Below are 27,975 nucleotides of genomic sequence, written 5' to 3' on the forward strand. Positions count from 1 at the left end.
ATTATGGGAGGGATTACTATGTGGGGGCAAGTTATTATGGGAGGGATTACTATGTGGGGGCAAATTATTGAGGGGGGATTACTATGTGGTGGCAAATTATTATGGGATGGATTACTATGTGGGGGCAAATAATTATGGGAGGGGTTACTATGTGGGGGGCTAATTATTATATGGGGTAATGTGGGGGAACTACTGTTTGGGGCAAATTACTATATGGGGCCAGTCTCAGGGAAATTACCGTGTGGGTGGCAGTGTGGGGGAAACTACCGTGTGGGTGGCAGTGTGGGGGAAACTACCGTGTGGGGGCAAGTGGGGGAAACTACCGTGTGGGGGAAACTACTGTGTGGGGAAATTACTGTGGGGCAGTGTGGGGAAACTACTGTATGGGGGCAGTGTGGGGGAAACAACTGTGTGGTGAAAAATACTGTGTGGGGGAAATTACTGTATGAGGCAGTGTGGAGGAAATCTACTGTGTGGGGGCAGTGTGGGGCAAATTACTATATGGGGGCAGTGTGGGGGGAAACTACTGTGTGGGTCAGTGTGGAGGGAAACTACTGTGTGGGTCAGTGTGGGGGAAATTACTGTGTGGGGCAAATTACTATATGGGGGAAATTACTGTGTGGGGGCAGTGTGGGGGAAATTACTATGGGGGATTACTATTTGGGGCAGTGTGGGGGAAATTACTATGGGGGCAGCGTGGGGGGCATTGCTATTGGGGAGGCACTGTAGGGGCCAGTCTATAATTTCTGGGGACACTATACAGGGATTATTGCCTGGAGCACAATATAGGGCGTTATTACTGGGGGCACTCTAGGGGACATTATAGCTGTTGTGGACACTATAGGGACATTTGGGGTAATTTATCAAACTGGTGTAAAGTAGAACTGGCTTAGTTGCCCATAGCAGCCAATCAGATTCCACCTTTCATATTTGACAGCTCTTTTAGGAAATTCAGTTCTACTTTACGCCAGTTTTATTATGTCTACTGGGGTCACAGTTTTTTCAGCAATATAGTACCTGGGGCATTGGGGAGCACAACGGGCACAGTATTAGGGGGGGCAGCAGGATGACACTGTGGGGACACCAGGATGGGGAGGTTGATGGAAAAACTGAGAAATGTAACGTGTCTGTATTACAAACTCTGTAGAGACGAGATGAGACTGCAAGAATTTGTCATGGTGATCTAACGGAGGAGAAGAGGAAAGAGAAGGTCTACATGCCAGGAGATGTCCCTGGATGTAAGAGGTATGTGCCAGAGAAAGGACCCGCCCCAGGTGCCAAACACCCTAGGCACGCCACTGCCATCAGTATTTAGCAATAATCTTTCACAGAATTCATACAGATTATGAATAAACTTGCCTGTATTTATTTAAAAGCATGCACTTTACATGGTAAAGTTCAGGCAATAGGATCCTGTGTACACAACACATCACAAATCAGACTTTGGCTCCTACAGCAGCGTGTAAAGTCTGATCTTTGCTCCCTTTCACACAACCTGCCCAAGAGACTTTGTACCTCTGTAATGTGGGATATCAGCTACACCAGACACCCAAATAAACACAAAGCATTACACTTTAAACAGGACTAGACTCAGAAGTGATGATGTGGACATCCAGGGCACACACACATTACTCACTATTTGGCAACATTCAGTCTACTAACTACTCGCTTCCATAAAATCTTAAAGGGAAACTTCTGCCAGAAAGGGCTATTTTTTAAAACTCAATATACATAGAAAACAATTTCTTTAACCACGTGCCTACCGCCGCTACGACTTTCTATGTCTCGGCGGTAAGGTTCCTATCTGTAACCGGATGTATAAAAGCGGGTTACATCGAGACCTGCTGGTGGCCCGTGTGGCCGCAGGTCGCTGTGACCGCATTGTCATTATTGTTATTGGTCTTGCAAGCGCTAACCCTGCAGCAGCATTATTAATTAATATCTTTGGTAGCTTTTCTACAATCGGGGTATTTATTTTGAGGGGTGGCCTGATTCTATTCATAATATTTACCCATAGTGGCTGTCCGTATACATGTGTGGTCTCCATTCTGCAGGAGTTCAGTAGGATTTTGTCCCCTTCCCCCCCCCCCCCCCCCTCTTTTTTAAGTTTTTTTCACCTTTATATTTATTTGATTATATCCTTAATACATTTTGATATATTTTATACATATTTGTTGCCTTATTTTATTTGGGATATTAGTTGTCTGTATAGGCTTTAACCCCGTTGTCATTAAACAGCTGCGGTCACAGGGAGGTGTGCTGTGACCTGCAGGAGCGGTCAGTCAGTAATACATGCTTGTAGCACTCTGCTACAAGCATGTATTACATTGAAGAAGCTGAAAGCCAGCAGGGAGAACGCTTTTTCTTATGTAAGACCACCACCTGCTGGCTTTAAAATGATATGTCAGCCTGCAGGCTGGGAATTAACCTCTTCCTGCCTTGACTTGTGCAAAAAGGGTAAAAAAATAAAAAAGATGAATAACATAAAAAAAAGTCACTTTGAGGGGGCTTGTAGCGTTTTGGTGCTGTACACGATTTTTCTGGCAGTACAGTGCCATAGAACCAGCAATAGAGAAAAAGGCCGCCAAAATCCAAAATGCACTTATGCATTAATTACATAAATAGTGTCCATTTTCAGGGTACTAGCGTACGGGAATGGTTTTAGACATGTTTTGTCTTGAAACCTTTTGTAATAATTAGAAAAAAAAAAAATGATAAAGGAAAAATATATTTTGTTTCATAATTTTCACAGTTTTTCCTTAAATATATATATACAGGTCCTTCTCAAAAAATTAGCATATTGTGATAAAGTTCATTATTTTCTGTAATGTACTGATAAACATTAGACTTTCATATATTTTAGATTCAATACACACAACTGAAGTAGTTCAAGCCTTTTATTGTTTTAATATTGATGATTTTGGCATACAGCTCATGAAAACCCCAAATTCCTATCTCAAAAAATTAGCATATCATGAAAGAGTTCTCTAAACGAGCTATTAACCTAATCATCTGAATCAACTAATTAACTCTAAACACCTGCAAAAGATTCCTGAGGCTTTTAGAAACTCCCAGCCTGGTTCATTACTCAAAACCGCAATCATGGGTAAGACTGCCGACCTGACTGCTGTCCAGAAGGCCATCATTGACCCCCTCAAGCAAGAGGGTAAGACACAGAAAGGAATTTCTGAAGGAATAGGCTGTTCACAGAGTGCTGTATCAAGGCACCTCAGTGGGAAGTCTGTGGGAAGGAAAAAGTGTGGCAAAAAACACTGCACAACGAGAAGAGGTGACCGGACCCTGAGGAAGATTGTGGAGAAGGACCGATTCCAGACCTTGGGGGACCTGCGGAAGCAGTGGACTGAGTCTGGAGTAGAAACATCCAGACCCACCGTGTACAGGCGTGTGCAGGAAATGGGCTACAGGTGCCGCATTCCCCAGGTCAAGCCACTTTTGAACCAGAAACAGCAGCAGAAGCGCCTGACCTGGGCTACAGAGAAGCAGCACTGAACTGTTGCTCAGTGGTCCAAAGTACTTTTTTCGGATGAAAGCAAATTTTGCATGTCATTCAGAAATCAAGGTGTCAGAGTCTGGAGGAAGACTGGGGAGAGGGAAATGCCAAAATGCCTGAAGTCCAGTGTCAAGTACCCACAGTCAGTGATGGTCTGGGGTGCCATGTCAGCTGCTGGTGTTGGTCCACTGTGTTTTATCAAGGGCAGGGTCAATGCAGCTAGCTATCAGGAGATTTTGGAGCACTTCATGCTTCCATCTGCTGAAAAGCTTTATGGAGATGAAGATGTCATTTTTCAGCACGACCTGGCACCTGCTCACAGTGCCAAAACCACTGGTAAATGGTTTACTGACCATGGTATTACTGTGCTCAATTGGCCTGCCAACTCTCCTGACCTGAACCCCATAGAGAGTCTGTGGGATATTGGGAAGAGAAAGTTGAGAGACGCAAGACCCAACACTCTGGATGAGCTTAAGGCCGCTATCGAAGCATCCTGGGCCTCCATAACACCTCAGCAGTGCCACATGCTGATTGCCTCCATGCCACGCCGCATTGAAGCAGTCATTTCTGCAAAAGGATTCCCGACCAAGTATTGAGTGCATAACTGAACATAATTATTTGAAGGTTGACTTTTTTTGTATTAAAAACACTTTTCTTTTATTGGTCGGATGAAATATGCTAATTTTTTTAGATAGGAAATTTGGGTTTTCATGAGCTGTATGCCAAAATCATCAGTATTAAAACAATAAAAGGCTTGAACTACTTCAGTTGTGTGTAATGAATCTAAAATATATGAAAGTCTAATGTTTATCAGTACATTACAGAAAATAATGAACTTTATCACAATATGCTAATTTTTTTAGAAGGACCTGTATATATATATATATATATATATATATATATATATATATACACACACACTGAATTTATCACAGGTTGATCCAATCAAGGTGTAGAAACAGCTTAACGATGGTCAAGAGAAGACCCCCAGAGCTAAATTTCAAGTATTATAGCAAAGAGTCTGAATACTCTTCTGTTCATGTGAAATTTTAGTCTTTCCTTCAGTTTTCATTTTCATTAAGTGGGATTGAATGCAGAACGATGGAGAAAATATGATTTTTAGATTTTTTTATTTTAGCTCAAGGCGGCCGAAAGCATTGCAGACCCACGGATTTCTCATGTGGGATCGTGGTGGATTTTTTCCCACTACATCTTAACTGGGAATGGAATTCCCCATTCACTTGCATTAAATATAGAGCATTAGCCTAGTTGGTGATAATTTCGGTGGCGAACACCCATCAAAATCCTCATCAAATACTGAATGTGTTAACAAACGACATATCTATCACTTAAAATGGCCATAAATACTGATACAAGGTTAAAAAAAACTAAAAACTGTTGTGGGGTGCACTTATAGAAGTGCTGGTCACCCCATCTGGTCTAATAGTATGGGTATGGACAACAGGGAAGTTAGCCTAGTGCAGCATACACCTCACGGGTGTTCATCAATATCTTAGACCTGTGTAATCTCCTTCATATATCATTGGGGCTAGGCGGCGTCTGGCAGTGAACTGGTGTTGTAACCCTGTATGAGCCACCTCAGCTTGAATTGCGCTGTATAATATGCACTTCATGCAACGTTTTCTAGAAAATATCTGGACGGTCTGTATGTAAACCAGGGTAAAATTTTTATTTCTTACATTAAATCACATGTTATGTGCTCATGTGGCGCAGAAAAGGAAAACTAGACTTCAATTTAATGGCCTATTAAAAAAAGATGTGGGCAAATACTGTCTAATAAACCAAATAATTAGTTTGAGAACAGTTGTACTTCTCTGTCTGTTCACTTCAGTTTTGCCATGCTTTTTTTCTTTTTGTGGGGGCAGCAAAGCTGTTACTCTTTTGGCTGCCGGAGAGTATTGTCTGAACACTGAGTGTAAAGACAAAAACATTACTCCATGTACAAGTACCCATAGTCAATCATTACATGCATAATACGTTTGTTCTCAAGGGAGTTTCAACCTTTAGATGAATTTTAAGTGTTGGCTTGCAGATACACGCCTTCATAAAATATGTTGTTCTATCCTTCTACCTTCCCTCTGTGCTTTACAGCAAAAAAGAGCTATTAAACTAATCTAAGATAAAAAAGTAAAACTGGCTGAACACTATAAGGCTAGTTGCAGACTAGCGTTCAAGAGGTCCGGCAGGCTGGTCTACACACTGCAGCATTGCCGGAGGTTTCTAGGTCTCTGTCCGGCCCCATTTACTGTACGGCACAGATCCGACCACATTGTGGCAAATATGCAAAAAAAGCAGTTTTCTTCCGGTCGATTCTCAGCATAGCTAGTTACACTTTAAAACTAGCTAAGCACTATTTGGGTAAGTTCACAGGGAGAGAGAAAAATCCATTGTAAACTTGCACTTAAAAAGGACCTGTCATTTCCCCTGACGTGTTTTAGTAACTGCTTGCATTCCCATGCAATAACAACTCTAGAGCATATATTCTAATTTTTCTAGGCTGTACCAATTCCTCTATTATACCTTCTAGAAGATTATGAATGGTCACCAGTCTGCAATAAAGGTCCAACTGGGTGTTACCAGTTGACCGTGTCTCTGTACAGTCTGATATTATCCAATCAGTGCTGCCAGTGGCAGACAGTGCGGAGACAAACCACCAGCTATATGAAAAGACATATGAAAGGGAGAAAGCATGCAGTTACTAAAACAGATATGTCAGGAGAGGCGACAGGTCCTCTCTAAGCAGATTAAAACCATGTGTTGTGCGTATAATACAAACGTCCTTCAAGGGACTATAATATTTGTGCGTCAACTAACAGCTATAGTAACCATGCAGAATAGTACTGTGCCATATTCTTTCATATATACAAATTCAACGAACGGTTGGATTGCTTACCTCGTGCCCTCTGTCTTGCACTGGACATGACTCGCTGTCAGCTTCTGAAAATGATCCAGATTCGTCACTTGAGTTTGTTCCATAAGACTGCTCACATTTTATCTGTGGCCGTACTTGATTAAAGATTGAGTCAGCCATTGAACAAGCTTCTTGATGATCAGTGGATGGGAATCGTGGGCCTTGTGAACAGGGAGATGATGAAAATTCAAGAAGAGGAAGGCTACAAGGGGATCCACCACTGCCATCTTCTGCATATGAGTAGGAGGAGCATGAGCTGGATGTCCTTGTTCTAGTTTCCAAAGGGGGAGAACGAGGGCATACTTTAATTGGCACAGGACAACTAGTGTTTGGCCGCAACCTTCCTGGCAATGGGTCTGCTATCAGCCCACTATGGGAAAAGGCATGAGAGCTAGGCAGAGATTGGCTAGCTCCTGCCCAAAGACCCTTTGGCACATGCTCAGAAAACTCTTTGTCCAAACAACTGACACCAGAATATGATTGCACCGGGGTGTTTATTTGGTCACAAGCACTTGAAGAGAATATGACACTTCTTCTGTCTAATTCCATTTCATTATTTGAGGCAAGCTCTGAACCAGACCCTTGGAGAGGTGAAGCCATGAGGAAGCTAGAGGAATCTTTCTGAGGTTCACAAGACAGTTCAAAATTCCCAGTGAAAGGGTTGTATTCAGCTTTATGGTCACCCTGAGTTGCTCCCTTTTCTACAGGGCATGAAGGACTTCTGATAAAACATTGTTGGGAAGTACCAGGTACGTCATTAAATTCCCCCCCTTTAGCGCTACTAAAAAAAGTTCTTTGATTGGAAGGAGATGACACACTTTTGGTGTGATCAATGCTAACAGGGCTGGGTTGTTTCCTGACCATCTCAACATCCTCTTTTTCCCTGATGTCATTATCATCTCCAGACAAGCAAAGTGTAACACTCTCTTCGTCATTATCGTCGTCACATGGCTCACTTTTTATCTGGCTTAAAGGAAGTCCTGATTTTAGGCCAATTTCAGAGTTATGTTCATTGAATGTGCTTGTAAAACCTGAGGTACTGTGTGATGTATTGTAGACATTCTTAGTACAAGCCAACTGGTATTTCTTATATCGTGGGTAGCGGATTACAGGATCCTTGTCTAAGCTTTCTTTGTTTTCCCTTTGCATATTGGAATTAGGCAAAATAACATTCATTTCTATCTGGCGCTTTCTCGCCTGAACCAAAGTTAAAAGGCTCATGGTGCACTCTTTCCTTGGGGCAAGATATTTTTGAGGTTTCAGATTCCATAGTTTCATCTTCACACTCAACAGTCTCATTGTGCACACTCTGGCATGAGGTGTCTTTCTTGCACAGAAACAAGCCATCCTCATTGTTTAGAAGCTGCGACTGAAGGAAGCGGAAGCAGGAGTCCTCCAGGTTATGCATACGTAGGAATTCAGCACATTGGATGACCTCTTGGATGTTTTCTCTGCTCAGTAATAGCTTCGCAGTGTAGGCAAACTGCAACAATGGACCAAATCCTCTAGCAGTGACCTGCAAAAAAGAAAGCAGGGAAATTGCCAACATTACTATCAGCACTGCAATTGTCCAAAGTCCCTCAAGTGTAATGAGATAACCTGACAGCTACAATGTCCATACATAAACCCAGTAAAGTAGCAGTTAATCTCCCATCAGGTCAGCAGTGACTCTACATTTATTAATTAATTCCACTTGCTTCTATGCATCATGCCATGGCTGAATAGGAAAGACAGACTGGAAAACAGGCAAGATAACGTCAAACAGATCCCTGATGAGTGAGAAAACATCTGCCTTTACTGGTGAACGAGGACTCCTATTTTGCTAGGATGCATGGCTAGATTCCTGCTATTCAACATGTTATAGATCGAAAAAGAAAGTATTTCCTTGCTAAGTCGACTGCTGCGACTTTACATCTGGCAACTGGCAGAATATATCAGCATGTTTCAGGTGAAAGACTATGAAATGTATTGAATTACTTCTTCACACATGTAAACTAAAAGATGTCACTTAATAGTATGAATTAATGAAGAATGACAACACCGCTTGAACTGCATGTTGCGCGCCATGTTTCATACTGATCGTGGGGGTCCGACACCCCAGCTGGTGGAGGAGACGCACTGAGGCCTCCTCGCAGCTTACCAATCACAGCACCATCTATTGGGTAGCAGCTAAGCTTCGTGTTACAGCTCAGCCGCATTGATTTGAATGGGACTGAGCTGCTGCTCCTAGGCCATGTCACCAAGAGGCTAGTCCCCTTCAAACAGCTGATCAGTGAGTAGTTCATGAGTATGAAACACTCGGAAAACCCCTTTAAGGACTGCAACAGCTTGAAATCTGTTTCTAATGAGATTTTTGTTACAGCCAAATTTAAAATCTAAAATAATCATGTGAAAGAAAATTGCAAACCAGTCTTGTAGGGCTCTTTTTTTTGTCGCAACAAAGCCCTAGTCTCATTCATTTTAACCAAATTCTAAAACAAAAAAACTTGATAATAAATATAGTTTTCATTTTAAAATTAATCTGCTTTTGTTACATTACCTTCTATTTACACAGTACTTCAGAGATGTATGCTGTAAGGTTTCCTTGAACTTATACCGTTGATGTATGTCACTCTATGGCCACACAGTGGGCTCCCTCGATTAAAAAGCACTGTATGCCGCTTGGTATATGTTTTTCAGCAGGATATCTCAGATTGGAACAGAGCAGTAGACTGTGCTACTCTATATGGCTGAAAAAAGGCATACCATCATATACCGGCCTTGGTCACATTCCTTTGCCCTCTATCGGGGACCTATATATATGTCTGATGTATGCACCAGGAGCTATGGCAAATGATACTGAGATGCAGTGTGAATTCAGCTCTAATGTCCCTTTATACTGCCCAATATTTGAGCAGATTATAGCCAATGAGCGCTCATTAGCTATAATGTTTAAAGGTGTCGCTGATTATCCTATGAATGAGTGAAAAGCTCGTTCATCAGGTATAAAATTGCTGGCACGGTCACCTAAGTCATTGTTTGCAGGCAGCAGATCGTGCCGTCTAAACAGCATTCTGCTGCTGACAAATGAGGATTCTGTATGGGGACGAGCGATGACATTAGCAATTGCTCCTCCCTGTAAATGCAGCGTACACCTCCACTGATGAGCAGGCGATTGTCGGGAAGGAATCGTCTGCTCCATCAAGTAGGTAAAGGGACCTTTAGATTGCTCCACTCTCCCAGAAGATCTGCTGCCCACAAACTAAAGGCCCTTTTACACTGCTCAATGGAGCAGACGATTCCTTCCTGACAATAGCCTGCTCGTCTGGGTTTAGACTTCACAATCTGTTGCGCACAAATAATATCCTTGGTGACCGCTCCAAAGATCTATTACCTGATGAACAAGGGTTTTGTTTGTTTATCAGGTAATCAGCAGCACCTTTAAACTGGAGTATCGCTAAGAATCGCTGTGATTATTGTACGAATTCTCATTACTGATAATCTATCTGATCGGAAAATGCAAAGGGACCTTAAATGGTAAGGGCACTACTGACATACATGTCAACAACTCAGGGAAATAAAGCTGAAGATCAAAATTATTTCAGGAGCAGTGAAACCATTACTCATTTTTTCCCCCCCAAAATTAGAAAAAGTATAAAAATGCTGTAAATGTGATACTAAAACAGATTGGAAAGATCATGTGATTATTTAACCAATTAACTGCCAGAAATTAAAATTACAGCCCCTTGAAATACTATTTCTGGAAAGTTACCTTGGGGACAGTGGCCATAGCAACAACAGGCTGAAGCACAAGGAAAGCATTACTAAGCTAAATGCTTATTTCATATAAAGGTGGCACAGACTAAGAGAAAAAGCAGAGACCACCATGAATGTGGAAAACTCAGCAAAGTATTGGGGAATGTGCATAAAAACTGTGGAGGACAGGGACAAATTGTGTAAAAAAAACAATAAGTTCCACAAGGGGTATTTAAGACAACTGAAAATATGGTAATTTACGGCATTTGTTGATATAACGCCAACATATTCCACAGCACCGTACATAGATTTGTCATGACTCCCAATTGTTTCTGTCCCCATCGGGCTCACAATGTAAATTCCAAATTTAAGATGTTATCCCACAGGACAGGTCATAAATATATGATCGCTGAGGGCCCCATGATCACTAGAACGGGGTCCTGAGCCTTCACTTCTGAAGGAGTTTGACTGAAGCGGTGGTCACACATGGCCTCTGTTCAAAGTCTATGGGACTGACTGAGACAGCTACCTCTTAGTCAGTCCTGTACACATTGACTAGAGCGGCAGGATGAATCATAATCGCTGTTCTATTCAACCTTCTAGAGATTGCTGGGATTCCCAGCGCTCATACATTTATCACCTATACTCTGGATAGCTGATAAAGGTTTTTCATGAGAGACCATTTAAATCAGTATGTTTATTCATATCACATTACACATACCACTGAGAAACTATGGGGGAACACGTGAGTGAGAACAAAGCTGAAGTGACCTGGAACTGCCACTACACTTGGGAGTCGAGCTATGTTTCTGGCTCCATTCTCAGCGCCAACGCTGGCACTGCAAGTAATGGCTGATCGGTGGGGGTGCCAGGTTTCAGGCCGAATCTTATATTGATAGCCCAGAAACCCCTTTAAATTGGAAAATATAATACAATGGAATGTGACAAATTTATTTAGCTATTTAGACACTTTGAGGGTCTACCCAGTTTTGGAAAGTGTGTACTGTGTTTTTGGTGAAAAACATTGGTGTACATGGAGACTAGGGATCAGAAACCTTCTGCACCCCAGATGTTCTGAAACTCCCAGAATCCTCATTTCATTCTGTGGAAGTTAAAAGAACAGCTGAGTAAGAGTACATATTGGGAGTTGTAGTTTTTCACAACAGCTGGAGTGCTGAAGGTTGCTGAACTCTGAAGTAGACTATACATTAAGTATTGTACAGGAGAGAAAAGTCTAACAATCCTAGTGAACTGCTCCAAATCTAATAAGCTACATGAAGGATAACAGTGAATACAAATGTAGCAGTGCCATGTCTATTATACAAAGTGGAGCTGATTTGGCACACAAAGAAGTCACCACCTGCCAAAACGGCAGGTAAATAACATACTACTACATTAGCTCATTTCAAAACGCTATTGCACTGAACAACCAATGCAGTTCTAAAACCTGGACATGTACACAAAATAACTGCTGCCTGAATGTCCATCGGGCTATGATCTCTTCAAGTTCCCCATGAATATGCACACTCAAATTAGCTATGTGTGAACTGGCTATAGACAAGCTAAGGTCAGACACTGGGATGCCCTACACATATGACAGCAGTCACTGAGGTGGATTTGTAAACTAAGAAGCTGGTCCAGGCAGACCAGGGGGTACCAGAGGTACAGTCGTAGTCAACAGGCCGAGTTGTAACCAGGAGCAACAATGCACAACTGAAGGATGATGCAGAGTCAAAGTGAAACAATCAATGGGTCTGGCAAGACGGCACAGGTCAGGCAATCCAGGTCAGCAACAGGAGAGACAAGACAGGGCAGATAAGGATCAAACAGTAGGCAAAGTCCGGAATCCAAGCACAGATCAGGAATGCAGGAATACAAACACAAATAACAATACCTTTTGCAGGACGCAAGGACCTTTGACGCTCAGGCACCTGGGAAGAGGGGTGGACCACTTGTATAGGTGCAGGATGGTTGGGATTGGTTGCACAAGTCACATGTGCAACACCCTTACTTTACAGGAAGTGACACGTGCGGGCCTTTAACAAAGTGCTACATAGAACAGGCTGGAAGGCATGCCGTATCCAGAACTAGAATGAAACCGTGGAGCGGATTTCAGGAAGTACTGTGTCTGTAAGGACAGAGCCCAGGACCGCGGTGGTAAATGGGAAGACACCGGCAGCTGATCAGCGCTGCTACCTGCACTGCAATGCAGCCCGACCCGGACAATGTCTAGGCAGCCAGGGAGAACAGTGCTCGCCCGAGCACGGAGCCGGAGACCACAGTGGTCAGTAGGGGAACATCAGCGATCAGCAACCGCCATTACACAGTGCTTTTATGTGGGCATCTTTACCTAGGCTTATCAGAACAACAGACCTGTCATACTGTTATCCTATCTCTAAAATAGTAACAATTATCCCTCAAACAACATCTTCGCTCACAGCAGTAAACCAGGAATGGGTTCCCCATCTATAAAGGGGTTTTATCGGTCAGTGCTGACGGCTACATTTGTACTTAATTTTCAAGGATATAGTACTGCTGAAATGATAAAGACAAAGATTGACTCCTGGCACCCCGCAGATCAGCTGTACGAAGAGAACGCAGCATAAGCAACAGTGTAATTACAACTCCGCCGCCCCATTCACTTCAATGGCACAGATCCATGTTATTCATCTGAATAGGATGGAGCTGTCCCACTGAAGTGAATAGAACATGGGAACTGTAATTGCACTGCTCGCCACTGCAATGTCCACAGCAAGCAGGTTAAGGCCTCATGCACACGGCCGTGCCGTTTTCTGCCGTCCGCAAACCGCGGATCCACAAAAAACGGAAGCCGCCCGTGTTGCCTTCCGCAATTTGCGGAACGGAACGGGCGCCGGCAATATAAATGCCTATTCTTGTCCGCAAAGCGCGGACAAGAATAGGACATGTTGGACTTCCGGTTCCGGCGCGCGCATGTAAGGAGGCGAGTAGAGAGAGCTCCGTCTCCCCGGACATTAACAGCGGGCGTTGCCGAGACCCGGGGCTTCGTTACCCCGACAATATATCTCCCCTGCACAAAGGGAGGTAGATGGAGAAGTTTGTGGTGCGCAGTGGCACCCCGCTGGCTAGTTCGCCTCTCCCGCCGAGGACCCTGACTGAGCTCCAGGGAAGCAAGATGGCCGACGCCAAGAAAAGGACGACTCGTTCGTCCTCACAGAACTCCCAGCTGCAAGAGCAAGATTCAGAGGAACTGATTCTCACGCAGCTCGAGGGCGCTCAGCAGTCTGGAGTCCTTGAGTCCTCCTGCAAGGAAATGGCCATTGCTGTGGCTAAATTGCTGGCGCCGGACATAAAAGCCACCTTGGAGGCCACGATATCGACTTCCCTGCAGCAGCTGCAAGCCACGGTGGCCCAACATACAGAACAAGTGCAGGAACTGGAACAAAGGATGGGCATCGTAGAAGATGAGCTGGAGAGAGTACATACCCAGCTAAGAGACGTTACACAATCTAATAAAGTGCTCCGGGACAAAGTCGAGGACTTGGAGAATAGGTCCCGCAGAAGTAATTTGCGCATCCTGGGCCTGCCGGAGAGTATTCCAGCGCACCAACTATCCCGTATTTGCTCAGATGACTTGCCACAGGCTCTGGGTCTCCAGGAATCAGCTACGGTGGAGAGGGCACATAGAATAGGCCCACCGCAGGATGACACGAGAGCAGACCCCACGAGGAGACCCAGGACGACCATAGTTAAATACCTGAAGTATGCGGACAAGGAGGCCATTTTGTCCAGGTACAGAAAACTCCAGCAACCGCTCAAGCTACGCGGCCACCGGATATTGATTTTTGGGGACTACTCCATGGAGGTATCCAAGAAGAGGAGAGCTTTTTCCCAAATCTGTACCCAGCTGGTCCACAAGAAAGTGAAATTTGCTCTACTTTACCCGGCGATTCTGAGAGTCTTCAGGAAAGACGGTATAGTGGACACGTACCTCACACCTTCCGACGCAGCTGACGCTCTGGAGGATTGTAATCTACAGAGAGATCACGATACAGCATCACCTAACCGAGGAGCGGCTTCATCAGGAGGAGATCGTTTTGGGACTGCGAGAAATGCGCGACCACCTTCATCGCCTGAAAGATCTCCGAGACGAAGGAGAGACCCGGCTTCTAGCCCGGAATGGGGTTAGCTGCATGCCATTTTGCGAAGAGGTGGGAAGCCGCAGACCGGAGGGATATTTTGGGGACAGTGTCTCATGCAAGAAAAGGACCATGTAAGAAATATGTGGGTTTTCTCATTTATAAGTGCGGTTTTAGTTTTAGGGAGGGGAAGTAAGTGACTCAGGTCAGTATAGTGATTATATTGAGTCCGGGGAGGGGAGGTCGGTGATTGAAGGAACAGTCTTAAAGAATGGACTCTGGGTTAAGGAAGTGCAGCCGTCTAGCCCAGGTCGGCGCGAAAAAAGAGAAGTTTATGGAAGTTTTGCTGGGCTGTTTGAACATTTCCAATTTCTTTTGGGGAGATGTCGAGATGTTTTTTGGGGTTATGTTGGGAGGGAGGGTAATGTTTGCTTTGCCATTAATTGTCATGACTCAAATTATTGCATGTGTACATTGTGGGTTGCGGTCGGGCGGAAGTCGGCCTCCCAGGGATGCTTCTATTTTGCTAAGCCAGATACCCGGTCCCAGTTATGAAATTAGTCTCCTGGAATGTTAGAGGGCTGAGGTCCCCCCATAAAAGAATGATGGTTCTGCGTCACCTCAAGAGATTACAGGCGGATATCGCTTTAATTCAGGAGACGCACCTGGGGGAGGCTGATTTCTGGCGGATGCAGCGCATGTGGGTGGGTCGAGTGTACGGCTCCCCTTCAGAGGGGAGAAAGGCGGGAGTGCTCATTTTAATACACAAAAGACTTAGATGTGAGGTCTTATCAACTGTTACAGATGATAAAGGTAGATTGGTGAGGCTTGATTTGAATACGGATGCAGGTAGGCTACTACTGTATAACATTTATGGGCCGAATACTATGCAAAATGCCTTTTATGCGGATTTAGAGCTGAAAGTTCTGCAAGAGAGTGGGGGACATATGATCATGATGGGAGATCTGAACGTAGTCCATAACGTTCAAGAAGATTGCAGGAGGGGAGATGTAGCAACTTTGCAGGGACAAGGAGCTAGTGTGAGGAGAATGCAGCTTGCTCCCTTCTTGCAGTCCACGGCCCTGATAGATACTTGGAGACATCTACATCCAACGGATAGGGAGTTCACCCATTTTGCTCCTGCTCACCAGTCCTGGTCCCGTATAGATTATGCACTTATCTCACCAGGACTGTTGGGGAGGGTGAAGGGTTCAGAGATATTGGACATTCTGATTTCGGATCATGCCCCGATAACCTTGTCCCTTTTAGAAACCACGCCTAAGGGTACTGATTACATATGGCGTATGCCTAGTCATCTGGCAACAGATGAGGAATTCCTTTTGCAGCTGAAAGGTTGGTGGTGGGAATTTGCAGACACTAATGGGGAGCATCGGGATAATCATACCCTTTTTTGGGATACAGCAAAGGCGGTTATTAGGGGGCGAATAATTTCATATGTCGCAGCTAAAAGGAAGAAGTTGGCCCACAGGTTGAACGCAGCGACGGATGAGGTACGGAGGGCGTATACGGCTTTCCTAAATAATCCAACTGACTCTACTAAAACCCACTGGGTTACGGCCAAACACAGCTATGATTTTTATGTTGAGCAGACTACAAAACTGACTAGAGATTATAAGACGTCACACTTATTCAAATACGGAAATAAGGCAGGGAAGATGTTGGCTACCTTGGCCAAACCCTGGGTAGCCAACAATAACATTAGAAGCATAGTGGACGAATCAGGTACCAGGATTACTGACCCGAAAGGAATAGTTGAATGCTTTAGGCAATTCTATGCCGCTTTATACAGTCAAACGACTTATGACGCTAACAGAGCAGAGGAACTTATGTCTAAGATTTCATTGCCAAGGCTTACAGAGGAAATGCGCACCCACCTTAACGCACAGGTTACGGAGGATGAGGTTAGAACTACCATCAAATCACTCGGGAACGGGAAGGCCCCGGGACCGGATGGATTCGGTGCTGCTTTCTATAAGGGTCTTAAAGAGGAAGTAACCCCCTTTTTGACGCAATTATTTAATGGCTGTCTAGAGGGGAGGAGCATCATGCAATCTGGGAGCATGGCGCATATCAAACTTATCCCTAAACCAGGCAAGGATGTGGAACAACCCTCCTCATACCGACCTATTTCATTAATTAATCAAGATCTCAAAATATTGACCAAGTTGTTGACAAACAGGTTGGCTCAGTATATGCCGCATCTTATAGGGTCACACCAGGTCGGGTTTATAAAAGGCAGAGCGGCGGTAACTAACATTAGATCGGTGCTGGTTGTGCAGGATTTTATTCACCATGGCCCAGCTGCTGTGGGAGGGAGCCCTGCCTTGTTGTCTGTCGACGCGGAAAAGGCATTTGATACTGTGAACTGGAACTGGTTATGGAGATCTATGACCGCTTTTGGAATAGAGGGACCCTTTAAGGCATTGATTGAGAACATTTATCAATGCCCGCGGGCTCAGGTTAGTGTGCCCGGATTTTTGTCAACTCCTTTCCGGCTTGGCAGGGGAACAAGGCAGGGTTGCCCACTATCTCCCCTCCTGTTCAATTTGGCACTGGAACCACTGGTGCAGTACTTGATTCAGACTGATGTCTATAAAGGGGTTCGAATGGGGAAGAAAGAACTAAAACTTGTCTGCTTCGCGGATGATGTTTTGCTATTTCTAGATTCCCCATTCCTTCATCTTAAGGCGATTATAAATGCTTTTGAGCACTTCAGTGGCACTACTGGCTACACAATAAATGTCACTAAGAGCCAATTGATGTTTTTAGGTAAAGGAAGGTCATCGGTCCAGCGAGAAAGGGAGTTATGCCAGGTTGCAGTGGTACCACAATATTTAACCTATTTAGGCATCAAGATTGGCAGTCAACCAACCTCATTGTATAAGTTGAATTATGTCCCCTTAATTAGGAAAATAGAATTGGAATTGGATAAGTGGTCCAAGCTTCCACTTTCACTCTTTGGGAGGGCTCACCTCTTAAAGATGGTAAGTTTTTCAAGGCTACTTTATCCTATCCAGACTATACCCCTCCTAATGACACATGTTGATGTAAATAGAATCCAGAGGGCGTTTGTCCGGTTCCTCTGGCAGGGAAAACGTCCTAGAATAGCGTATGATAAACTGTGCCTTACTAGATGGGAGGGTGGACTTCAGTTACCATCCATCAGAAGGTATAATTTGGCCTCGTTATTTAGACATGCTAAGGACTGGCTGAAAGGCACCTCACATTTTTCAAATACCCCTTTGGAGAGCGAATTGGTAGCACCTTGGGATTTAGTGGCTTTGTTGCATACTAGGGTGAGGGATCTCCCCAGACCATTAAATAATTATGTGGTTTTGAGAGACACTCTAGCTGCATGGCGACACATACGGAAATTGTATAGACTGCCCATGTATATCACTCCTTATATGCCATTATGGGTTCTCCCGGCGTTCCCGGAAGGTAGACACTCAGGTCTATTCAGGCTATGGAAAAGTAAAGGGATATTTAGGCTACAGCAACTAATGAAAGAGGGAGGCAATGAGCTTTTGACTTGGCCGGAGATTCAGTCTAAATATCAGATCCCCGCTTCCCATTTTCTGCCATATAGACAAGTACATTCATACTGTGAATCCCAGTCAAGGATAATAGGGGAACCCGAGAGATTGACTTGGTTTGGGGCCCTGGTGGAATCCCAAGATTTCACATTATCGAATTTATATAGGCGAATACAGAACATTCTTTCCACCCCACTAGGAGAAACAGTGTATAAGAAATGGGAAGAGGAGCTAGGGGAAGGCGCAGTCACCCCCAAACTGAGGGAAGGATTGGAGAAAGTAAGGCAGGCAATAACGAGTGAAACGTGGAGGGAGATGCACTTTAGGATTCTACACAGGGCTACATATGCCTTTGATTTATCCTATAGGGACGCGCCTGCACACTATTTGAGATGGTGCCCTAAATGTCTACAGCAGAAAGCTAATTTATTACACGGGCTTTGGCTTTGTCCTCATTTGAAGCCATTATGGGAGGAAACTGTCGAGTATATCCAGCAGGTATGGGGAATAAAACCTCAATTGTCACCTCTACACTGTATTTTTCATTACATTCCACTAGATGACAGGGGTGAAATATCTCACTCTACCCATATTAAAGGAGTCCACCTGTTCCTCCTGGCAGTGGTGAAGACCATACTTAGGCATTGGATATATCCCACGGTTCCCACGTTTCAAGAAGCATTGGGGGCAATGAGATATCTCCTGTATTTGGATAGGTTAGACGTAGAAAGTAGTAAGGAAAAGTCTGCTGCACAATTTTTCAATACTTGGAAGCGATTTATTGAACATGCGTTGACTTCTACAGAAATAGTGGAAGTGGTCACGCCCTTTGTTCATACCAAGTGGTATCTAGAGGGAAAGTTGAAGGGGACGTTAGGAGCATTGGAGGTCGTTTGAAGGGGGGGAAGCGGATTAGAGAGGTCTTGTTAAGGTTATTCTATTGCCCCTGAACAAGTGAGGTAGTGCCCAGAAGTGCTCGTGCGATGTAAGGTCATGGCAAAGAGAGTTGGGAAACAGTTGGGAAGGGGGGGTGAAAACAGAAAATTCGGATTGGGAAGAGGCTCAAGGTATTAAGAGTTGACTAAACGAGTATTTGATTTTATGTCCTTCTGAGACCTGTACGATATATCATTGTTGATTATGTCCGTGCCTGCGTGCGCGAATAATGTATCTCTGATTTATTGCTTGTGAACTGCCGGCCAATCCGAAATAAAAATTGTTTAAAAAAAAAAAAAAAAAAAAAAAAGAATAGGACATGTTATATTTTTTTTTAACTGAGCCACGGATGCGGACAGCACACGGAGTGCTGTCCGCATCTTTTGCGGCCCCATTGAAGTGAATTGGTCCCTATCCGAGCCGCCAAAATGGCAGCTCGGATGCGGACCCAAACAACGGTCGCGTGCATGAGGCCTAAAAGTGAAGTGAAAAGTGGAGAACTCCTTTATTTGTACTTTCTGTGCTTGAATACGCAAGTTGATATGATTTTGTACTGATGTTATATGGTGTATTGCTTCTATTTGTGTATTTAAAGTACAGGATATATAAATATATAAAAGGAACTGCATTAGCTATGCACGCGCCAGGTGTTTTTTTATGGATTTGATATGGAGAATTTAAGAGGATCTGATTTGCATGCATGCGTGAGTGATGGGATGTTTTTGTTGATAATGTATATAGAAAGTACAAAGTCACTGGATAACTGGAGCTGAAAGAGGTTGCCTTAGAAAAAAATTATTTTAAGGCAAGGAAAAATATTTAAAGTCTTTTAAGTTACACACACCATTCTAAACTCCACTTCTCCAATTCTCCTGCCAGGCTTTGTTTTCATAACTGCAATGGTGATGTGCCCAAATCCTGCATATGTCTGCTTTAACCAATCACTGGCCTCAGTCGTCTTGAGCTGTATACCACTGAGCCCAGTGGTTGGCTACTGTAGCAGTCAATGCTTGGCATCACTGCTGTAGCCAAACACATTATGTCATCACTGAGGCAGTGGAAAGGATCAGAGCAGCAGCACTGGAAATCTGCACTGCATGTCAATTCCTACAAGGATTCCTCCTCAGTGTAAGTGGATGAGATTTGCTAACATCTGGTCCACTTTGCTGGTACTAAATTGGTGCTCCAGCTTTTCTTCACACAAATCCATATGGAAAATCCACAGGATGCCCTCCACGTGTGAAAATACCCAAAATGGCATGTTTACATGTCAGATTTCCCTATATCACATCCAAAATGTATTTACTAGATAGCAGAAATCTGAAGCTGTCATACAGTTTTATGTGACGTGGATCCATTAGAGGATTGGTCCTACTGCAGGATGCTTCGGTCTGCAGCGATGTTTCCCTCCACTCTGAAATGAAGACATGCCCTGGCTGAAGTCTGCAAAAAATGTGGTCTCAAAAGATAAAGGCATATCTCGCGGGATCACGTTGGAGAAAGGGAACTCTGATGCTGCTGGCAATGATTAGACAGCATCACAGCAGGAAGATGATTCTGCTGAGGAAAGGATGAGTGGTTACCGCCACCTTGGCAAGCCACATACCGTGTACAGTCATGAAGTGATTAATAAAAGGGGCCATAGCTGATGAAAGGGAGGCTGGCACACTAGGGAGACCGGAAGCATGTCAGGAACACAGTGACCGTGTGGGGGATTACCAGGACATCAGCAAGATGTTGTTAAGGTGTTAAACCTGCTGACGTATCTTAGAGCCCCTAAATTATACTCTGAATGCTGTTTATTACTTCTCGGTCTGTAGTTTGTGTTTTATTGATCTCTGACATGACGACAACTCTGCGTTTCACAGAGCTGGTCAATTCTCATCTGGCTACTATAGCCTTTTTTTGTGTGCAATACTACATCTCTCATTTTAGAGAAACATTGATTACATTTGATATACGGTAATCATGACAAGGTTAAAAATTTGTAGACTTTGATAGTAAAGTCTGTAAGGCTGAAAAAAAGACAGCAATGCTGGGTTTGCATGACCCGATTATCTGGAACAAACTTCCTACAGTCATTCCCAATAATTGGCGTGTCTAGAGATGCCACACATCACCCAACGAACGTGTGAAATGCTCATTCATCAGGTGAAACAATTGTAATGCAGACAGCTAAATGATTGTTTCTGAGCAGCCAATTATGAGGTCTAAACAGCACTCTGCTGCGCAGAAACAATGCAGTAGCCATCACTTGTCCACATACTGTAGAGGTGATCGCTGCTTGTAAATGCACCACTTTACCTCCACTGACTGTGCAGCCGATTGTCTGGAAGGACCGCTTTCTTCCTGATCATTGGCTGCTGGTCGGAGCATGTAAATCCAGCATTTGTCCATCCAGTTCCACACACTAACCTGCAAAGTTCATCCAGTGGAAGGCAAATCCCCCCCCCCCCCATATAAGTTAAAAGCCAAGTTCCCTAACCTTGTTGGACAGATCAAGTTAGGTCACTACTTAGTTGTCTTTTTTTTTCTAAAGTAAATAACCCTACATTTTGATAACTTTTCTAGGTACATAGGCCACCAATTCCCCCTTTGAATTTGCTCAAGCTGTACTAGGTCTTTCTTTTTTTGTAATTTTTTGTTCCTTTTGCATTTTTATTCATCCACATTGTCTTTCTCTGTCCCTAAACCTCCTATAAACCTCTTGCAAAGGATATGTAGTGTCTGGATTCTTATAGAGGACATTGTCCCAGTCTATAATGTAAAGGACATCTCTAAGCTGATCAAACTTTGCCTACCTTTTTCCCTGTTCAGTGGCTCCTCGCCCAAAAATTCTATTGAAAAATAAGTGGAAATTTATTATATTTAGGGTAACCATTGCTTCGGTGTCCCCCAACCTGCACCTTCTGCCAGGTTAATCCATTCACAACTCTTAGATGACCGAGGATGAAGCTGAGCTGAGTGGCAGGGCTTAAAATTCCTTGTAACCATTTGCAGACAGAGCAGTGACAGGAGACTTCTGCCGCCAACTGTCTTACAGCCAGTCACAGGACAGGGGGAAGGCAGAAGGAACATGGCTGAGCTTCTAAGACAAAGAATTCTATAAAGATATCTCAATTAGAATGCAACATAAGAGGGAATAGGATCATAGGAGGCAATAGATATTTATTTCCTACATTTAGTGGTCCTTTAAGTCATGGAGGTGATGGCCTGTCCCCACAGCTGTTGAATCCTGGACCAGTAGTGCATCCCAATTTATTTATTAGTGCACTGACTTTTGCAGGTTGGGAAGAACAGTTTTCCAACAGCTATTAAGCTTTACTGTATCTCTCTTCAGGATCATAAGTTGATTTAACAGGACAATAAAAAAAAGCAGCATGCATTGCAAACACAACATTTGGGGGTACTATCTCTCCTTACAGAGAGAGAGCCATAACACTGTGCAACAATGATTTTTCTACAGAGAGAAAAACATCTGATTTATACTAAAATGAGTGCACTGATTCCAAATATGAACTCGGAATCTGCCTGACACGTCTAGATTTTAACACCTTAAGGACCCTGGGATTTTCCATTTTTGCATTTTCATTTTTCACTCCCTGCCTTCCCATAGTCCTAACTTTTTACTTTCCCATTCACATAGCCTCATGAGGGCTTATTTTTTGTGGGACAAGTTGTACTTTCTAATTATAACATTTACGGTTGCATACCATGTAGTAGGAAGCCAGAAAAAAAATCCAGATGGGGTAGAATTGGGAAAAACCACAATTCTGATAAAGGTTATTTATATTTTTTTTACACTGTACACTATGCAGTAAAATTGACCTGTTATCTTAATTCTCCAGGTCAGTACGGTTACAACGATACCACACTTGTATAATTTTTCTTGTGTTTTAAAACCTTTGAGGAAAAATATATATTTTTTAAAACCATATTCTGACCCCTATAACTTTTTTGTAGTTATGTGTACAGGGCTAATTTTTTGCGGGACAATCTGTTCTTTTCAGTGATACCAAGTGTGTGCTACTTTTTTCCCATTACACATTTGCTGTATGACATTAATATTGTTATATTCTAATAGTATGGGCATTTTCACACGCGGTGATGCCCATCATGTTTATTTTTTTATTGTTTAAGTATTTTTATTTTAAGGAAAGGGGTGATTTGAACTTTTTTTTTTTACTTTATTTTTGTACTTTTTTTAAGTCACCTTGGGTGACAATAACTGGCAATCATTAGATTGCCTATTGTGTTCATTGATGTCTATATAGACACCATTGAACACTTCATTTGCACTATACCAATACAATGCTGCTACCTAGTGGCCTGTTTGAGGCTTCATCAATGTAGCAGGTTCCCCGATCTCAGCCAGGGAACGCTGTTACCGGAGCGAAAGTGCGCGACTTCTGCTTCCGGACGGCGCAGATGATGTGGTCACATTTGACAACGGCATCTGAAAGGGAAAATGTATACGATTAGCCCTATGGCTGACCGCATACATGTGCCGTAGGTCTCTACTATTTGAAATAGCAGAAACCCGGTGGCTATTGCGCCCATTGCACGTGCGAGCAGGCTCCATGTTTGGGAACCTGACTTTCACCGTACATGTACAGAGGAGGTCCTTAAAGGGTTAAGTTATACATGCAAAGCCTATTCAGTTATAATATTAATGCATTATACTGGAGATATTCCAACAGACATGTCCAGACCTGTTTGGACGCACTCAGACTTATGTCAGCAGTAAGTATATAAGGTAAGCTGGACAGATTTTGATAAAGTGATCTGTTATAGTGCTATCAGTTTTGAAACTTAAGATGGATAAACGCAAATGTGTTAACGATCCAGACAATTTCTGCTACATATGTGGCAAATACACTACTTTATGATCAGCACAAGAATCTGACAAAGCGAGTGCGTCTTGCAGCTTGGGATGCATTTGTGCTAGTAGTGCAGAACTTCCTTGGGAACAGACGAGCTGCAAACTATGCTGAATTAGTAGACAACAACTTGGCTGCCGAATGTCATTGAAAGTGCATTTCTTACATTCCCATCTTGGGACACGTAAGTGACGAACATGGAGAGCAGTTCCATAAAGATATTTCTACAATGGAGAACAGGTATCAAGGCCGCTGGAATCACAACATGATGGGGGACTACTGCTGGTTTTTGCAACGGGAAAAAAATGACCATTCACAAATGCAAGAGCAGATGGCTGAAGCAATTTTAACAGTACTGAACCTTGCTCAAGTAAGACTTTTAAACAGAAAAACCAGAGTTTTAGAAATTTTGTTATTCCATTACATTTTCATACATACACTGTTTACTACGCAAACTTTGATGTAGATCAGGTAATTGTTGGAGTAAAACTCGTTCTGTTCAAAATTATTCAATGCTTTCCAAGTGTTTCATTCATTTAGGCATACTTATGCATAGCGTAGGATTTGTAATCCGCACACTCGATTTAGTTGTTTTTTGCCCAGTAGCAGACGAAAAGTTTTTTTTTGTTGTGTGGTGAATCGGCGTGAGGAGACTTATAGGCCATACATGCTCCTCTGGAATTCTGGGAAGAAAAAGATGCTAATGAGCTCTTAACAAGCTCTGCCTCTAATGCCACCAGAATTAGCACATTGTGTGAACCTTTCTCATAAGATCTTGGAACGTTTAAACAATAATTGTATCCATGTACTGCTGTCGTATTTACCCATAATTCACAATCTATATAAAATACTGCTTATATTTACTATTATGTTTAGAACTGCAAAAATCTCTCAGTATGAGATGAATGCTCATGGTGTGCTAATTATTTCTCTTCATCCCTACCTAGGGTTATTTCCAGAAATGCCCACTCATTGTTACGTTGCCCACATTTACGTTTGTTACATTTAAATATAACAGAATTCCTGATTTTTTTCATGCATGAGCCATTAAAGGACTCCTGACGCCGCAGGAAATACTTTGAAACCTACTCTACATGCAAGCTACTGATCATTAAAATTCAAATGCTGAGATTCAGCATTCACTTGCCATTGTTCTTTAACCTCCGTAGCCCCAAAGGAATTCTACACAGAGGAGACAGAACTTCACCATCTGAAAGCCAGCATACCTAATAAATGTGAGATGAATTCTGTCTGGCTATAGATTTCAATCTCAAGCTTCTCATTTCCTAGTGAATATTATAATATCATAGCTTGTAGTGTGATAAATACCCTCTGTCTTTGCTAGAACGGTATGCTCACTGTTCCCATCATCCAATGTTAACGGAAATTCTTGACACCGTTCTATGGCGTGTGGAAATGCCCCACTGCCGTTGTTACCACCATGCTTAATACTAATGTCATGTATTTACTTCCTATGATTTTCACTTCAAAGCTCCACTCCGTTTCTACTCTATCAATTATAAGAAAATTGCTTTTATAACAATTTCTTTCTAAAATGCAAATACCCTACATATACATGTTTTCATATTTATAAATGCTGCATGTAAACAACCATAGCAACTAGCCTTTGACTCTGAGAACCGTGCTGAACCCCTTCATGACCAGGCGACTTTCCGTTTTTTTGCTTTCATTTTTTACTCCTAGACAGTAGGGTTTGTTTTTTTGTGGGATAAGTTGAACTTTCTAATAGCACCATTTACAGTTGCATACAACGTAGTGGGAAATAGGACACAAATTCCAAATGGGGTGGAATTATAAAAAGAAAACAAAAAAAAACACACAATTCCGCTACAGTTTTATTGGTTTTGTTTTTACAGCATTTCTCATGTGGTAAAACTGACCTGTTACTTTCATTTTCTGGGTCAGTACGATTACAACAATACCACATATGTATAGTTTTTCTTGCATTTTAATACTGGGGGAAAAAATGTATAAATAAAAACTATCGTGATCCCCATAAGTTTTTTTTTTAATGCAATTTTTTGTATACAGAGCAGTGTGAGGGCTCAATATTTGCGGGGCAATCTGTACTTTTCATTGATACTATTTTGGAGCGTATATGACTTTTTGACCCTATTTTATTCATTTTTTTGTAGGAGGTGAAGCGACCCAAAAACTGTGAATCGTCCATTTTGACTTTTTTCCTCATTTGTCACATGATATAAATATTTTTATATTTTAATAGTACAGGTATTTTTGCATGCGGCGATACACATGATGTTTATTTTTTTCAAAAAGTATTTATATTTTTATTTGGGGGAAGTGGGGTGGATTAGAATTTTTTTAACTTTAATTTTTTTTTACATTTCTTAATAGTTCCCATAGGGAACTTGAACAAGCTATCATCCGATTGCGTCTCTCACAGACCCCATTGCATTAGCCACAGGCAGGCTCTCCATAGAAAATTATGTGCAGCAGCCTCAGATCATTCAGGAGGACTGAGGCTGCCGCACACACAATTTAGCTCCCCTGATCCTTACACTTTAAAATAATCTGCTAATCTTCAAGGTTCACATACTTTTGTAACTCAAACATTTGACACTGTATATATTTTTCCTCAATAAATAAAATTACCAAATCTAATATTCTGACTCATTTGTTTGATTTGATTATCTTTATCTACTGTTAGGACTTGTGTGAAATTCTGATGTAGCTTTAAATCACAATTTATGCAGAAATATATAAAACTCTGAAGGGTTCATAAACATTCAAGAACTACTGTATTCCTCTGAACCACTTGGCCATCACTCTGTCCCTCCCTACAATTTTCTGAAATGACTTCTGTCTTGGTGAGACCAGGACGGCTGTCTGCTCATCGAAGGATCAGATCACATCAGCCCATACAAGAGGGGAGGAGGAGAAGTGATCAAAAGCTGAGTGAAACAGGAGAGACAACACACAAAGAGACTGCTCCAGCTAAACACACAGTTTCCTTCTAAGCCCAAGTGCTTTATTCACATCAGTACAAGTCAACACTTCTCTGTAATATTCCCCATGATACTAGGGCTGCCTCTGAGTTATGAACATGACTATGATCGGCCCAGGAAACACAATAGGAGTGTCTGATGGATCTCAACAGCTGACCACTTCTACTCTGAACTGACTGTATCTTAGTGTTTTATGATACTGTCAGTTCATATTTGACCACGGACCTCTTGTACTAAACAGGTCAGGAAAAAAGATCTGCGATCAAATATGAACTGACAGGACCTGCACCTATTTGACATTGGTGGCAAATTCTAGCCACCAACTGCTAAGATGAGAGAACACTTTTAACTTATCTTCTCTTTCATTATTTTTCGTTTCTCATTCTTCTATATGAATCTACCGTGTACAAAAGAGAATGGTAAGGTGTGTCTAAACATTTGACTGGTACTATATATATATTTATATATATATATATATATATATATATATATACAGTACAAACCAAAAGTTTGGACACACCTTCTCATTCAAAGAGTTTTCTTTATTTTCATGACTATGAAAATTGTAGATTCACACTGAAGGCATCAAAACTATGACTTAACACATGTGGAATTATATACATAACAAAGAAGTGTGAAACAACTGAAAATATGTCATATTCTAGGTTCTTCAAAGTAGCCACCTTTTACTTTGATGCACACACTTGGCATTCTCTTCATGAGCATTAAGAGGTAGTCACCTGAAATGGTTTTCACTTCACAGGTGTGCCCTGTCAGGTTTAATAAGTGGGATTTCTTGCCTTATAAATGGGGTTAGGACCATCAGTTGCGTTGTGGAGAAGTCAGGTGGATACACAGCTGATAGTCCTACTGAATAGACTGTTAGAATTTGTATTATGGCAAGAAAAAAGCAGCTAAGTAAAGAAAAACGAGTGGCCATCATTACTTTAAGAAATGAAGGTCAGTCAGTCCGAAAAATTGGGAAAACGTTAAAAGTGTCCCCAAGTGCAGTCACAAAAACCATCAAGCGCTACAAAGAAACTGGCTCACATGCGGACCGCCCCAGGAAAGGAAGACCAAGAGTCACCTCTGCTGCGGAGGATAAGTTCATCCGAGTCACCAGCCTCAGAAATCGCAGGTTAACAGCAGCTCAGATTAGAGACCAGGTCAATGCCACACAGAGTTCTAGCAGCAGACATATCTCTAGAACAACTGTTAAGAGGAGACTGTGTGAATCAGGCCTTCATGGTAGAATATCTGCTAGGAAACCACTGCTAAGGACAGGCAACAAGCAGAAGAGACTTGTTTCGGCTAAAGAA

At 42.6% G+C, this 27,975-nt stretch overlaps 1 protein-coding gene across 1 annotated transcript in view; it reads right to left on the reverse strand.

Annotated features, from left to right (window-relative positions):
- The window catches only part of BACH2 (BTB domain and CNC homolog 2), a 316,933-nt gene that overhangs the window by 49,177 nt on the left and 239,781 nt on the right, over nt 1-27,975 (reverse strand). Inside the window, 2 exon segments of the mRNA XM_044289211.1 lie at nt 6,426-7,614; nt 7,616-7,959. Coding sequence (XP_044145146.1) covers nt 6,426-7,614; nt 7,616-7,959 — 1,533 coding nt within the window.

This window comes from Bufo gargarizans, chromosome 4 (genome assembly GCF_014858855.1).
Source record: "Bufo gargarizans isolate SCDJY-AF-19 chromosome 4, ASM1485885v1, whole genome shotgun sequence".
Lineage (NCBI taxonomy): Eukaryota > Metazoa > Chordata > Amphibia > Anura > Bufonidae > Bufo > Bufo gargarizans.